Source organism: Colletotrichum aenigma (assembly GCF_013390185.1).
Source record: "Colletotrichum aenigma strain Cg56 chromosome Unknown KSG_Cg56_contig01, whole genome shotgun sequence".
NCBI classification, from domain to species: Eukaryota; Fungi; Ascomycota; class Sordariomycetes; order Glomerellales; family Glomerellaceae; genus Colletotrichum; species Colletotrichum aenigma.
Window position 1 is genome coordinate 5,411,149 of NW_023500907.1, and position 16,088 is coordinate 5,427,236.

A 16,088-nucleotide genomic window follows, 5' to 3' on the forward strand; every position below is an offset into this window, starting at 1 on the left:
GCCTGGAACTCGCGCGACAGCCCGAACCTGCTAGGAACGTTATGAGAAAGGATATGCCAAGCTGCGCCAAGCCATTTTTAGTGTTACGAAATGGCTCAACTACTTTCTTTCAAGGTGTCACAGTCACAATGAACTCAGTCTGGAACAGCAAGCTGAACTAATCTGATTATTTCATGGACTATTCAATGGCTTTTACGAACGGCAAGCCCTCGTAAACGCCAAATGACCTTCGTCGTTTCGCCAACTGACGAGCGAACCTCAACCAAGCCTGCAGAATCAACGCCTCGTCAAATTATAGGAACAAGCCGGCAACTTTGAGCTGGAGCTGTTCTGATATCCACGCGCAAATTCATGTCCCGTTACCTCAACTCACACCTAGCTCTCGTCAATCTTGCTGACCTCGGCCTTGGCATCTTCCCAAGTCTCCTTGTTCTTCTTTGCCCATTCGATCTGGCTCTTGGCATACGCCAGCTGTTGTCGTGTTAGCTACGGTAATGTCATAGATACCGCGAAACTTACCATGTAACGGCGCAAATCCTCTTCCTTCTCTCCCTGGAATCTTTTGAGATCCTTCAAGATGCTGGCGCTGGCCTCCTTGACGTCATGTTCAGATACCACCTTGGCCTGCTCCAGCTGCTCGATGCTCTCTCTGGTCTTTCCGATCATGTCGCGGCGCGTCCTCTCAGGGTCGACGTCTGCCACTCCTTGAATCGCATGGCGAATCGGTCCGAAAATCTTGTTCGTGATAGAGTTGCTGCTCGCGGCCTTCTTATGACCTGGCGTTGAGTTGCTTCTCTGCGGTACTCCCTGGCTTGCTGATGGCGCCGGCTCACCGTGGGTGGGAGGAAAGTCGGAGTCGATGGATGCCGTATCTTCGGCGCTACCCTCACGTTGATGGTTCGACGTTCCCGCCTCTCTAAGGCTCGTTGATCGCTTCGGCGGGGGTGTAATCTGTTGACTGCTACTCAAGTACTGCTCAATGCGTTTGGCTTCTTGCTCGCTCCGCTCCAGCTGATCAAGCAGCGCAATCTTCTTGTTGAGTTCATCGCTCGTCTGCTCTTGCTGCACGCGCTTCAGAACTCTGTACTTGAGTACGCTGCGGACAACGCCCGCAAATTGCGCATTCTCGCGCATAGGCTCCGCAAAGCTTGCACCGAGCGATCCGGACAGTTCTTCCGTTGCAATGTATGACGAGTCGGCGGCCTGTCCCACCCTCTCAAGCGCAGGTCCCAATGACGGTGCCTGTTCCGACAGCGCAAAAGCGTTGAACTTGGAACCCAGTTCGCAGAGATCGGCAGCAAGGGCTGACAGATGGCTGAGTGTCCGACGGTTGACCTTTTCCATAGATCCAGACAAAAGTTGCTCCAGTTCCTTAATCGAGGCTTCATACGTGATGAAGTACGGGTCGAGTTCCTGTTCGCTAAGGTTATGGCTGTCGGGGGGGAATCGGCCAAATACGTGAGAGCCTGTTCCGGCAATGGCGTTGGGATCGACACCTGGGCCTCCCGTTGTTCTCAACTTCGCGGAGCTGGCTGGTACGGGAAGGAAGGCGTGGGCGGGTGTAGGATTCGCTGGATCCAGAGGGGGCGCCTTCAGGACGGACTTGGGGACTGAGGCTACGGGGTGAGAGTGCAGGACCTCACTCTGAAGAAAAATCAGCCACAATAATACTATCGCAACGATGACATGGACTCACCCAGCTAGCATTGGGGTCAAGAAATCTCCACCACACCCCATCGACTCGGACTTCCTCCATGCGCCGGCAGCGGTTCAGGAACACAGCGAGCATGCGCTTGCGCAAGTCAATAATCTGCTGGTCTTGCTTCGCGTTCGTGGGGTTCGCGGCGTAGTCGGCCATTGTGTGCTTCTCGGGAATCGGTGGTATGATCAGGGTGGGATGCAGACGGGTAAGCGCTTCTCGCAGCGAAGCGAACTCAGAGTATCTTCGGCGGACCTCGAGGTTCTAGTTTCTTGTCAGCACACAGCCCTAGTCTCAACTATTCAACCAACTTACCCCGGTGCGAATGGTGTAGACGATGTATCTACCACCACTCTCTGCGCTCTTTCCTGCATCCGTAATGAGGATGGGCATCGACGGGTTCTCGTAGAGAATCTGCTCGACGCGACTCTCATAACCACCGGGCTTTGGGCGAGGGACGATATCGCCCCTGTTTCTAGCAATAGGCTCATTGTCACTGCTCTCAACCTCGCTCTCGTCGTGGCCGAGGCCGCGATTCTGGGGAGCCTCGTCGCTTGTAGTGGACGGGGTCTGAGGGATGTCGAATCGCTGGTCTAGAGTCTCCCAGTCGGCATCAGCACTGTCTGAGGAATCATCCAGATCTATGGTTTCCATCATCTTGAGAATCTTGCTGGTCGCCTGGTGTTGTATTGGGGGGATGGTCGCAACATACACTCACGAGAGGTAGGAGAGGCCGGGTTGGCCGAGGAGGAAGTCAGGCTGTCCCGCCTGTCGAAGCTGGTCCCATAGGGGTTGTTATCCTCGTCGTTCCACATGATGCTAGCCGTGACTGAATACAACAGCAAACAAAGCTATAGGCTGCGATTCAATCGTGCGAAAGGGTTTGCGGTCTCAGTTGGGCTGCGCGCCGGGGGGATGCGCAGCTGAGCCGGGTGTAGCGGGGGAGGGGTGTGGAGGCAGTCGGTAGCATGCGACAATCAGCGATCGGGTGATTGTGAGTATCGGAGTTGAGAAATAATTATCCCAATAGCTCAGTGATAGAACCCAAGTCCCAGAGCAGACTGTGGATGTAGTCGAAGTGCGGACAAGAGGTCGGTCGGGCGTGGGGGAAAGAAGTTGATCGGTGGTGAGGTTCGTGTGGTGGTTGGACTAAGGTAAGCTCCAGGGTGCAGCAGGTGCAAGTGCCATTCCGGCCGGAGACCCAGGCAATGACGAAGCCACCTCCGGGGCCTGCTTTGGCCTTACCTTACGCACCCGGACTGGGTGGTACCTTCCATTCCTCAGTACCTTAGCAGGTACCTACCTGTTTGTACCTCACCTCACCTCACTCACCAGCTCACCTTCTCGCCAATGGATGCCCCCAAATGTGCCTTACCTCACCACTTTGTCCTGCTGGCGCACAGGCCAGAGTAACACAACTACCTGACTTACCCCTGCTTTAGCAACCCGCAGTGCCGCTATTTTGTTCTGGAATATGCACATCTCAGCACATCTCTGAATTATGAATGCACACATGCAACTGTCAAGGGGAATCTTTGTTTGTATTGGCTTGGTTGAACACACCCCTGCGGTTCATCTGCCGCCGTAACCTGACTCCATCATCTGAGCATCCATCCTGTGGACCTGTCTAGCAACCCTCAAACTCCTGAGACCACTCCATCCATCATTAAAAATCCATGCCAAAATGGATTTGTATCAAAAACATATTTCTGCCATGTCTCTTGCTTCCCATGGCTAGTCATCTCAGAGCGACGTCGTGTTCGTTTCAGCAATTTCACCCAACTTTGTCTATGCTACACGGCGAAGCTGGTCCGGTGCGTATCGACCGCCGCCTTGATGAACTGGCCTTGGCGGAGAAGGCGGCGGCGAGTCGATGTCGAATTCCTCAGCGCTATCCGATTCATCATGATACGGCGTGCTGCATTCAATTGTAAGTTTAGGAGCAACCTCTAATGCTTAAGTCAACCAGACCTGTACTCCTGTATCTTCGGAGGGTCTCGCTGAGGAGTGACTTGGTTGTCGCGAGTTCCATGTATGGGGTAACTGAGATCACCCGTCGAGAGCCGGCCAACCATTTCAACTGTGCGAAGCGTCACCTCCATCGGATCCTTTCTAGCTTTCTTTGGTGATCCATCCCTGTCGATCTGACTCTTGCGTTTGGCGACTTTGTGATTTTCACTCTGTCTGGTGGTTGTGCCAGCCTTCCCATCAATTCTGATAAATGAGCTCTCGTAATCTGGGCTTTTGGACTGCCCGCCTTCCACAGCCATTGAAGATGTCGCAGGTCGGTTGTGTGAAGGTATGTCGTCAACTCTAGGGAATTATCAGCAGATAGTAAGGGGTTGAAGGTCAAGGCACCAACTTGGAGCTTCCTAGAGCACCCGTCATACGCGGAGAGGTCTCTAACTTGGATCTCGGGATGGCTGTGACCCGCGTTTTGAGAGCACTTTCTCTAATTAGCTTTGCTATCTTCGCCTCCGTGAGGTTCTTTTCATACCTTCTCATTGGCTTGATCTTGCGAGGGCTGTGGTGGCTTTGACCGGCAGGGATGTCTTGTTCGACGTCAAGCTTCGCCTTCTCTTTTCCCTTCTTTCGATTCCTCGTTTCCTCAGTTGTCGTGTGCACCTTCAATGAGGTCTTGGATTCGATTGAGTCCTTCTTGATTGTTGCGGCCTGCTTCTTTCCTGGTTTGCGCGATGGGCCGTCGGGTCGCTCGGCGGACAAGACGTGGTCGTCGCTGGCAACAGTAGCTCCGCAGGGAGAGGCAACGTTCTGTGTGCTGCGACTGGCTTCGGGCTTTTTACGTGTTTCTGGTGAGGGGGGAGTGGTGACGGACGTCATTGACAATCTCGATTGATGGCTGTCCCTTGTAGACACCGCATGGAGAGAATTGGAGTCTGAGCTCGCAATGGTTGAGGCTCTGCCTACCGGGGTGCTGAAGATTCCGAACAGCCTGCGGGCGAGTGACGGCCGTCCACTTGACGCCTCTTGTGGACGCGAGTCACCTCGAGGATGTGTCCATGGTTGGTTTGACCACATGTTCTGAGAAGGCGGCTGCGGTACTTGTTGTCCTTGACGGCTGTTTTGGGCGACAGGAGCCGCATAAGTTCTCTGAGGCGGGAACAGGTGTTGATAGCCGCCTTGAATAGACACGTCGTGGTTTAGATATGGCTGGTAGACCACTGGGTACATAGGTTGAGGCGGAGGTATCGGCGTCGGTACATAAACCGGAACGGGCGGTGGAGGGGGTGGCGGAATATGAAAGAAGGTCGGGGGAGTGATCATAATTGGCGGTGGCTGTTGTATAACAGAAAGTCCGTTATGTCTGAACGGAATCGACGGCTGAGTAACGATGGAGCTGGCCCGGCTATCAACTTTGCGCCGACGGCGGCGTGCCTTGCGGACGAGAATGAAATCTTGATCCGTCCATTCCTTCTTCTTTTTCTTCGACTTGAGGAAGAACCATAGAGAGAATGCTAAGACTGCAAAGACCACGGCGATACAGACGATAATTCCGGCCTGTTGAGCCTCTGTAAGACATCCCCATCCAAAGCAGGTGGTGTCTGAACCTGGCGATGTGGGAGGCAGTGGCCCGGTCGGCTCCTCGGCTTGCCGTGCGGAAATTCGACTCGAATCTTCAAAATGTGATCTGGGGACCCAAGAGTTGAGTCTCGCCCCGGATGAAGAGATGGCTGGCATGACGGAGTCTTCACATCTCAAGTCGGATCGGTGGTGAGTGTGGAAGCGTTCTGATTTGAGATTGAGAGGAGTGGGAGGAGACTGCGTATGGTTTGAAGTGGGATATTAGAGAGACAGTCGAGAGACGGCCAAGACCTCGACTGGGAGCAATGTCTGGGGGAAGGAGGTAATGGTCGTTCCTTACTGCTCTCTTCCCATTTCAAGCACATTCATTTCACCATTGAAAAAAGTTGTCCGCAGCCTCCGTGTGAATTGGACTATGAACCAAACTTAGATCAAAACCTCACTAGTAATTTTATCAGACTCAAGCTTCACCTTCATGTTTTTCTTCGTTGTTCATGCTGGAAGGGAAAGAACGACCAAATACAAGGTATTTGTAGGTGTGTGTAAGTGAGCTGGCTAGGTCCTCGATACCTGAGACGCAGGGCAATAGTCTGGTCTTCAAAAGTACTGTCTACTTCAGGTACATCAGCCAATCAAAGCACACATTGGCAGCAGCTCGGTGAATGCAGGAGAGCCCCACTAGCGTCTTTACAGACCCACCTGTGCAAGGCCAACGCGACTGAGTGATCCTTTCCTCAGCCTCATCCCAGCTCCCCCGAATTTCTCAATTACTGCTTTCTTGTCAACCCATCCCATCGCCATATCCATCCGAGGCATGTCATAGCCTCTCATCCGCCACAATGTCAGCCCACCGGAACGGCGCGATGAACGGTGTCAATGGCACAACGAGTGCGCCAGTCAGCAAACGGTTCTCTGACATCCCGGCTGCCATCGACGTTCCTGTTCAGGGCGAAGCCGAAGATGAGGCCGTCGAAATCGATCTCCTCGAGCTATTCGACGACCCGACCGAACTCTGCACCCTTTTCGAAAATGAGCGCGCCGCTCGTACCTACTGGATGACCGTTTCGCTGGCCTACGCCAAGCAGAAGAAGATCGACCATGCCATCGAAATGCTGGTTCGTGGTGGAAACGCGATGCGCGACAACGGCCCTAAGGAGAAGCTTAGCATGATCTCTTGCCTCTGCTGGATGTACTTGTGGAAGAGTCGCGAGGCGCCGCGCCTGCCCCCCGATGGCGAGCTAGCCTCCGAGGCAAAGACGAAAGAATACTACCTGCAGCTGGCGACTTCGACACTCAACGATGCATCGCGCATCAACCCCGCGTTCCCTCCTCTGTTCCTCGCTCGTGGTGTTCTCCAGTTGCTCAAGGCATCGCTGCAGACGCCGAAGACGGCTGGGCACGGCCAAGTTGATTCCGAGAGGGCAGACCTTCTGCGATCGGCACTGAAGGCTTTCGAAGACGCGATTCGAGTTTCCGGAGGCAAGAATATGTTGGCGATGATGGGAAAAGCGCGCACTTTCTTCTCGCTTGGGAAATATCCCGAGTCTTTGGCATGCTACCAAGATGTTCTGCAGAAGATGCCGGACTTTGTCGACCCCGATCCGAGAATCGGCATTGGATGCTGCTTCTGGCAGCTTGGCTTCAAGGATGACGCGAAGCTAGCGTGGGAGCGATCTCTCGAGATCAACCCCGATCACAAGGTCGGCAACATCCTTCTCGGTCTCTACTACCTCGACGCCAGTAGCCATATTCCCACCAACAGTCCCGAGTTTCTTCGTCTCTACAAGAAGGCCATGACCGAATACACACAAAAGTCCTTCAAGCTCGACAAGAACATGCCCCTCACATGCGCCACCTTCGCTGGTTACTTCCTGTCCCGCAAACAGCTGCCTACAGTCGACTCTCTCGCGCACAAGGCGATTCAATACACGGATGTCAACGCCATTGCTAGCGACGGCTGGTACCTGCTGGCACGAAAGGAACACTACACGGGCGACCCGGACCGCGCAAGTGACTTCTATCGCCGGGCAGACGACGCTCGCGGAGGTTCTGAGCGTGGATACTTGCCGGCCAAGTTTGGTGCTGCTCAGCTTGCCGTGTTGAGAGGCGATCTGGGCGAGGCAAAGTTGCGTTTGGAGAAGATAATTCAGCAGTCCAAGAGTCACGAGGCCATGGTATTGCTGGGAACTCTGTACGCCGAAGAGGTCTTTGCCAACCAGGACGCCGATGGGAAGGAAGACAAATCGGCTGAGATGAAGAAAGCAATTGGTCTGCTTGAAGGAGTTCGCGGTGCCTGGAAGGATTCCAAGAAGAGCATGTCTCCCGATGCCGCGGTTCTGCTCAATCTCGCTCGCCTTTATGAAACCGAGTACCCGGACAAGGCTCAGCAGTGTCTTCTCCAAGTCGAGCAACTTGAGCTCGAGCAGGTTCCCGAGGAGGAGCAACCGAAGGATATCGAAGATGAAGCTGAGAAGCGCGCTGCTCTGCGCAAGTTCTTGCCGCCACAACTTCTCAACAACATCGGTTGCTTCTACTCCCAGTCGGAGAGGCATGAGCAAGCAAGTGAGATGTTTGAGGCTGCCCTGGGCGCTTGTATGAAGATCGGCGAGAAGGATTCAGAGATTGACACTGATGCTCTCGTCACTACGATCAGCTTCAACCTCGGCCGCAGCTACGAGTCTCGTGGTCTTCTCGATGAGGCCATTGAGGTCTACGACGGCTTACTCAAGCGCCATGATGATTACACCGACGCTCGCACACGACTGGCATATATTAAGCTCAGGAAAAACCCTAACAAGGAAGGCCCGGATGCCGTCGCGAAGCTGTACCAAGAGAACCCGCAAGACCTCGAGGTTCGCGCTCTGTACGGCTGGTACATGGGTAAAGTCCACTCGCGCAAGCGGCCACACAACATCAACGAGGACCACGAGTTCCGCCATTACAAGCACACTCTGCAGAACTATGATAAGCACGACCGATACGCTCTGGTCGGCATGGGTAACCTGTATCTGATCCAGGCGCGAGAGATGCGCCGCGAGTCGGACAGTGACAGAGCCAAGCGGAGCGCAACGTACAGCAAGGCGGTTGAGTTCTTCGAGAAGGCCCTCTCTCTGGATCCCAGAAACGCCTACGCAGCACAAGGTATTGCCATTGCATTGGTGGAGGACAAGAAGGACTACAAGACGGCTCTTGGCATTGTCGTCAAGATCAGGGACACCATCAAGGATGCTCATGTCTACGTCAACTTGGGCCACATCTACGCTGAGCTGAGGCAATGGACCAAGGCCATCGAAAACTACGAGATGGCCCTGTCGAAGGAGGGCAAGTCCAACGACCCCGTCATTCTTGCTTGCCTAGGCCGCACTTGGCTCAATAAGGGCCGTTCCGAGCGCGATCTGGATGCTTACCGACAGTCCCTCGAGTATGCCAAGAAGGTAACCTACCCCTTTCTAAGCTCTGCTGACTACGATGCTAATTCTGTGACAACTAGGCTCTTGAAGCTGCTCCGGATCAAGTCCACTACAAGTTCAACGTTGCGTTTGTGCAGATCCAGATGGCGACAATGGTTTATGCGTTGAGTGAGAACCAGCGCACGGTAGCGCAACTTCAGGACGCCGCAGCCGGGCTCGAGGCTGCCATCTCAGCACTGGACGAGATTGCTGGCCACCCCCAGACCCCCTACCCCAAGCATGACGTCGAACAGCGTGCCAACATGGCTCGCAACACGCAACGCAAACAACTCGAGAGAGCCATCGCCAGCCAGAAGGAGTACGAGGAGAAGAACAAGGAGAAGCTACAAGCCGCACTGGAACAACGCCAAGCGGAGCTTCGCCGGCGCGAAGAGGAGCGCCAGAAGGCTCTGGAGAAGGAGCGGGAAAAGCAAGAGAAGATCAAGAGGGAAAGAGAGGAGATTGCTGCAAGGGACAGAGAGATTGCCGAGCGCCGCGTCGAAGAGGACAAGGCTCGCCAGGAGGCTGAGATGACCACAGACGAGGAAACGGGCGAGAAGGTGAAGCGGAAGAAGAAGCCGGCGCCGAGAGGCGATGGCGAAAGTCGTCCAAAGAGGGGGTCTCGCAAGAAGAGGGCGGAAACTGATGGCGACGAATCGGGAGAGGAACGTCCCACGAAAAAGAAGCGCCGTCTCACAAAGAAGGAATCCGTCAACAACACCAAGTACAAGTCCGCCGAAATCGTCGTGGACAGCGACGACGACGACGACGACGATGAGGATCCCCTCGAGCGCGCAGAAAGGGCTCTTGAGAAGGCTAGCTCCCCGTTATCCGACGCTGGAGACAAGAATGGCGACGAGGATGACCGGATGGATGTGGACAACAAGAACGACGATGAAGACGACGATGAGGATGCTGGTGTCAGCAGGCGGCAGCAGGCTTCACGGTCGAGAAGAGGCAGAGTCATTGACAGTGACGAGGAAGACGAAGATGAGGGTCCGACCAAGAACGGTGCCGACGCCCACTCTGACGACGAGGCGCGTCCAGCAGCAGACACCAGCATGGCAGACGACGACGACGAGTAGAGGCAGGTAATGGCTCAAAGACTGGATTTGGGTATGTCAGAGGTGGGCAGACGGAATCGCAAGTGCAGCCATCAGGTGGCCGGAATTTTAAAAAAGCGTCTGCGTCTATTTCGGCGGAGTGTAGTATAGGTATGATAGGATGGGAATTACATAAAATGGGACAATGAATTACCGACACGAGAAACCGAGCAGTTTCGGGGGATTTGCCGACGGATGTGCATGCGAACCTTCACGGGCCGGCGACGGGGCCTTGCCTCGTTGTTGAACTGAGTCGCGAGGGGAGGCTTCGTAGAGCGAGCAGACGGACTAGACTGACTGGTGTGCTTTGGTGACTGCACAGTAAAAGCTGACTACAACGGCGGCATTCCCCCCGCGGGGGTTCGCCCAAGCGCCAGCAAGACCGAACCCGACTTCAACGATGAACCCCGCGCTCCGGATCGTTGGAATATGTCGGAGCGGGTTTAAGCGGGAAATTCAAGCGGCAAAATCAAGCGACATTGGCGTGGCAGCGTGGTCGGTAAGTAGCGTGGCAGCATGCCTGCCGGTGGGGTTCCAACAAGGTTTCCGAGCACCTCGAAGCTTTCGTGATACGCCATGCACGTATCCTTCCTCTGTTGGACTCGAGCGAGCAAGTGCAGATGCACGAGACGTCGACCGTCGCAACGCCAGACGACGAGCAGGACGTCAGATTTGAGTCGAGTCTGGTCATGAGCACTATATTACTGGACTGGCGCAAGTCGTCGGAGAAACTCCGCAAGAGCGGAGCTGGTGATGGACGTCAACGAGGGGGTATCGTGGACGAACCAGAGGTTTGGTTCTCCATGTTCCCGTCTCCCCAGCATCAGCATGCTTGCTACCCCTCGCCCGGCGCGGGGAGTGGATCGATATCACGGGGCGTCAGTTGCCGCTACTGCTCAGAGGGGCAAGCCCAAGCACTTTCTGGTTTGCTCGGCTCAAGGTTCGCCGCATGTTTAGACGTCACGCCTGGTTTTGAGACAGGTTGATGGAGGCGTTCGCACTCAGTCTGCTGCAGTCTGCGGTTGGTGTGTGTAGTTGCAATTCAGCGAGAGTTTGCCCGCCCATCACCGGCGCGTCTCTGCCCATTGGTGGTTGTCGTCGTTCCAGCGAGAATTGATCTCGGGACAGCCAATTGCCATTGGCCGTCCCTCCTCCCTCGCGGGCCCTGACAGGCTTCTTAGCACACCTTGGGTAGGTTCCATGCTTGTTGATGGGCGCTGCAGCTGCTGCCCTTGCCCTGCGGTGGGCAGCACACCGCACCAAGCACCGTCCACCCGGCGCCACCACCCCTACACTACCTTTACACAACACAACACAACCACGCAGCGTGCGTTCCTTTAGTCCAGTGAGGCGGTTGCCGCATCCGGCGCTTGCATGCACCAGCCTGCGATCGAGTGGACGATCATCCCGCTCCGAGCCCACTTACGACGTTTCGTGTCCCGCTCTCTTCTGTGTGTGCGTGGTGTCTTGCAGAACCGGGGGAGCTTTGGGGGCTAATGGTTCAGATTGGCGCGGCCGGTATGGGGAACTTCAGCTATTTAAGACCACCAAGCTCCGTGACATAGCTCCTCGCATGCTTTCTTCCCCCAGTCCCCCGTTCTGATAGCTAGCATTCTGTCGTTGTTGGCTGTCGCGTTGTATTTTGTCATCTTTTTCCCGTCTTATACCTCAATCGATTCGCATCAGCAGCAGCAGCTTGATTGTTCGAAATGGGTTCGGTCACAACCGGCAAGGCCGATAGGGCCTGGTGGAAGGATGCCGTCATCTATCAGATCTACCCGGCCAGCTTCAAGGACGCCAATGGAGACGGACTGGGAGACGTCCCGGGAATCATCAGCAAGGTTGACTATCTAAAGGACCTAGGTGTCGATGTGGTATGGGTGTCGCCCATGTACGCCAGTCCGCAGGTCGATATGGGCTACGATATTTCCGATTATCAGGACGTCCACCGTCCGTACGGCACTGTGCGCGATATGGAGGTCTTGATCGAGGAGTGCCATAAGAGGGGGATGAAGCTTATTTTGGATCTGGTGGTCAACCATACCTCTGACGAGCACGCGTGGTTTAAAGAGTCCCGATCGTCCAAAGATAATCCCAAGCGGGACTGGTACATCTGGCGACCTCCTCGTTATGCTGAGGATGGTACGCGGCTGCCACCAACTAACTGGCGAAGCCACTTTAGCGGCAGCACCTGGGAGTGGGATGAGGGAACGGGCGAATATTACCTCCATCTCTTCGCCAAAGAGCAACCCGACCTGAACTGGGAGAACCCCGAGACCCGCGAGGCCATCTATGAAAACGCCATGCGCTTCTGGCTGGACAAGGGCGTTGATGGCTTCCGCATCGACACGGTCAACATGTACAGCAAGGGCGTTGAGTACAGAGACGCCCCCATCATCAACAAGAACGCCTTTGAGCAGCCGGCCTTCATGATCTACTGCAACGGCCCCAGGATACACGAGTTCCTGCGCGAGATGAACAACAAGGTGCTCAATCACTACGACACCGTCACCGTCGGCGAGCTCCCGCACACCCCGGACCCGCAGCACGTCCTCAGATACGTCAGCGCCGGCGACAGGCAGCTCGACATGGTCTTCCAGTTCGATATTGTCGACGTCGGCCAGGGCAAGAGCTACAAGTACCAGGGCGTCGACTGGAAGCTGCCGGAGATGAAGAACATCGTCGCCAAGTGGCAGCAGTTCATCGAGGGCACCGACGGGTGGACGACGGCCTTCTGCGAGAACCACGACCAGGGCCGCTCCGTGTCGCGGTTCGCGAGCGACGCGCCCGAGTGGAGGGAGCTATCGGCCAAGATGCTGGCGCTGATGATGTGCTCGATGACGGGCACGCTGTTCGTGTACCAGGGCCAGGAGATCGGCATGATCAACGTGCCGCGCGACTGGCCGATCGAGGACTACAAGGACATCGAGAGCCAGAACTACTACAACGACATCAAGCGGGAGCACGGCGAGGGCAGCAAGTTCTTGGAGTACGTCATGGACAGCATCAATAAGATGGGCCGCGACAACGCGCGCATCCCGATGCAGTGGGACGACTCGCCGTACGCGGGCTTCACGGACAACAAGGACGGCGCGTGGATGCGGGTCCACGAGCTGTACCCCGAGATCAACGTCGCGAAGCAGGAGAAGGAGCCCGGCTCCGTGCTGAACTTTTGGAGAGCGATGTTGAAGCTGCGCAAGGAGGAGGGAGACCTGCTTACGCACGGCGCGTTCGAGCTGTTTGATGAGGAGAACGAAAAGACTTTTGTATACAAGAAGACGAGAGACGGAAGGGCTGCTGTCGTGGCGTTGAACTTTACCAGCGAAGAGCAAGAGGTCAACATTCCGGGAGAGGATTTGAAGATCAGGGTTGGAAACTATGACGACGTAAAAGATAGAGTTGCTGCCGAGGGAGACAATAAGGTGTTGAGGCCGTGGGAGGCTAGGTTGTATTTACAGGGTTAAGATGTTCGTTGGACAACTTTGATATCTGTAATGCCGTTGCCTTATCCTCTATCTGATAGGGAGATCTTATTGAAGAGTAATCATCACCCTTATAGCTATCAGCATCAGAACCGAAATGACGAGTGTCTGTAATAAACGAGTATACCCTGACATATGAGATTGCTCGAGAAATTTCTGAGACTTCAATTGATTGTGGCCTGGAGAAGGTTTGACCTGACGAATAACACGCTCAGAACTTCCGGAGGCGCACCGGCCCGGCGCCAAGTCGCCATCGGCACCGTGTACCTCCGTTTAAGTGGGGTTACCGGGAATGTAGCCGGGCTCCGTTTCAACTGTGAGAAGCCACCAACTTTCCGACAGAATGGCATGTGTCATGTTCAACTGCTCGAGGAATGTCCGCAAGCGAACACTAATTTTCATTTAGGCCTACCTGACCTCGTGGCAGACACTGCCTGTAATCAATTACGGTAATAAATCCGGCAAAGCATCCCGGGATACGAACGCGCGTGAAATTCGTAAAGGTAACTGTCCCGGATGATCAGAAGTCTTTTGCTCGTATGCGATATCAATGCAACGGCCAGAGAAGCATGTCGCCAGGGAGCCGCAGGTTCATGCAGAGCGGGCGGCTTGAGGAGCGATCTTGGCCCGCCCGCCACTAAGTAATTCGAATTCTTTGCTGGATCTTGAATGCCGGACGCCACGTGAGTGATGTGACGTATTTGATATTCGCGTGCCTCGGGTTGAACGCTACTGGAATGCAACTGCGTTGGATTTGTGGCATTTTGGTCTCTCATTCGCGGACAATCGGTGGATCTGGCTCGGTCTTGGACAGAAATTCCAGGGCCAGTTTTTGACAGCGTCTTCGACTGCCACTGGGCTTCTCAGTAATTGGGGAAAAGTATCGATATATTGAAATACACGAAAACAAGTTTTAGGGATCAGGTCTTCTTACCTTTGTGGTTGTTACCATAAAAGAGCGGTTAGTCGGCCTGGGACCGGCCATTATTAATTCAGACGGACTGCATTTTTGAACTTTTATTTTTCTTTCAGGACTCACTGGAATGACAGGCACAGTTCGTTGACTGCCTTGTTAGCTTCGTGGAATTTTTGCGAGCCCTCGCATGCAAGGACTGAAGCTATGAAGTTCTGCAAGACACCAGAACCCATCAGAGCTTGGTCTTCGATGATCCTTTCCTTGATTGAATCTTTGATGCCCGGAATGTGAGAGGAACGTATGTGGAGAACGCTGCTTACATGTCCGGCCGTGTGAGACTTGGTTCACCACCTTACGAATTTTAAGCCTCCTCCTCCTCCTCCGGAAGATGCGCATTCCATCAAATTTTCAAACTTCCTACCAACTTACATACCACGTTATCGTTTTACCCAATATACCGATTTTTTCAAAATGTCTTGATTTATTGTCTAGGTTAACGAGCTCCATTGTCTGATCGCTCGCGGTCGAATCAGGCAATACCACAGTCCGGAACAGACCGGGAGATAGCATCGCATCTGACCAGCCGACCCGAACTCCTCAACCCTGCGATAAGTGATGTATCTGTAATGAGAGACATGAAATCCTCATCGCTAGTTGTAGAAGTATATTAGTAGCGAAGCTCGCTCTCAAGCTTGACGTCTGTATTCAGTTCTCATCCTTCATTGACAAAGAGATCAAACCAGGACCTTGGGTCAATTCTATCTCGACGGCCAATTTTAAAGCAATCCAAATTAGAGACAATGGCTCTTATTTTTGACTCCAATTACGTACGCGGCCCCTCTTGCGCCATGAGTGCCGCTACGCCTTCCCCGGCCGTGTTCAAGTGCGAGGAAATCAGCTGCCACTCTTCTCATTTCTCCACAAAATCCAATCTTGCACGGCATATGAGATCTAAGCACGGGCCTAAAGTTGGAATGTCTTGTGGAGAAGAGCGCGCGAACCACACGTCTAACAAGAAACGACATGAACGCAGTTGCAAGAAATGCAAGAGCATTGGAAAACGGTCGAACAAAACACATCTTGGTCCTGAGGATGACAGAGATATCTCGCAAATTTCATTTGAATCACACGAAACAGAAACCGAAGCAGCGCCTCAAATTGCTGCTGAAAAGCCTTCACAGCTCCTCGACATGTCTTGGAGTCAGGAAGATTCAGACTGCTTACTACATGACGACTGGTTGTTATTGATAGAGGCCGATGATGGTGTTATGATTCCATGAGATGAGAGTATGGCAAAAGAACAAGAAATTGTGCCGAATAAAGAATGATGTGCATACCAGTCCTCAGATGAGCTGGCGGAGAGGACTCAAAAGCTGCATCAGCCCTCAAGCCAGCATTTAATAGAACAGCGTGAGATTAGGACTCCCTGCCAATCAGAGCTATCAATTTCTGCATACGAAATTATACCATGAGATACTTAGAGGAGTCACTTTATATGATTCTTACTCGGTATCATCAGTTCAAACATCCAGCTCACCGGGCATCCCGATCGACGCTCGGGCCGAAGTGGAGAATTAACGCCCCACGAAGGGGGCCGAACCATCGGCCGGATCGGACCGCTTCCACCCCAAGTCCGTGCCGGAGCTAAAAAGCCCAGTGCAAAAATCAAACGCCGTTCACTTTTTCAATGTAAACACACTCTAATTCATAATCTTGGACTGATGCATGTGGAACTTTTGGAGTGCGCCCAAGATCCGTCCGACTTCAACGCCTTTTGCAAGCTTCCAGAAGAGAACAACATGCACGGAAAATCGATTATTCAGGTACTTTGGAACTGCACAAGATAAACTGTCTTCCGCGAGATCGCCAGTGTGTCTTCCACATAGCGACTGAATT

At 53.9% G+C, this 16,088-nt stretch overlaps 4 protein-coding genes across 4 annotated transcripts; 2 read left to right on the plus strand and 2 right to left on the minus strand.

Annotated features, from left to right (window-relative positions):
• Window positions 1-375: 375 nt before the first annotated feature.
• Window positions 376-2,514, minus strand: ATG20 (Autophagy-related protein 20; the record flags this gene model as incomplete). The annotated part of the gene is made up of 5 exons (XM_037316693.1): window positions 376-471; window positions 520-1,644; window positions 1,697-1,963; window positions 2,015-2,340; window positions 2,418-2,514. The coding sequence occupies 5 exons, from the start codon at window positions 2,512-2,514 to the stop codon at window positions 376-378; spliced, it is 1,911 nt and encodes a 636-aa protein (XP_037185251.1).
• Window positions 2,515-3,487: 973 nt separating this feature from the next.
• On the minus strand, window positions 3,488-5,398 carry CGCA056_v001434 (uncharacterized protein; the record flags this gene model as incomplete). Its single annotated transcript, XM_037316694.1, has 4 exons — window positions 3,488-3,617; window positions 3,671-4,012; window positions 4,062-4,145; window positions 4,197-5,398. The coding sequence occupies 4 exons, from the start codon at window positions 5,396-5,398 to the stop codon at window positions 3,488-3,490; spliced, it is 1,758 nt and encodes a 585-aa protein (XP_037185254.1).
• A 683-nt stretch (window positions 5,399-6,081) lies between these two features.
• tpr1 (Tetratricopeptide repeat protein 1) lies at window positions 6,082-9,776 on the plus strand (the record flags this gene model as incomplete). The annotated part of the gene is made up of 2 exons (XM_037316695.1): window positions 6,082-8,676; window positions 8,733-9,776. The coding sequence occupies 2 exons, from the start codon at window positions 6,082-6,084 to the stop codon at window positions 9,774-9,776; spliced, it is 3,639 nt and encodes a 1,212-aa protein (XP_037185253.1).
• A 1,727-nt stretch (window positions 9,777-11,503) lies between these two features.
• MAL2-0 (Alpha-glucosidase) lies at window positions 11,504-13,258 on the plus strand (the record flags this gene model as incomplete). The annotated part of the gene is made up of 1 exon (XM_037316696.1): window positions 11,504-13,258. The coding sequence occupies one exon, from the start codon at window positions 11,504-11,506 to the stop codon at window positions 13,256-13,258; it is 1,755 nt and encodes a 584-aa protein (XP_037185256.1).
• Window positions 13,259-16,088: the final 2,830 nt, after the last annotated feature.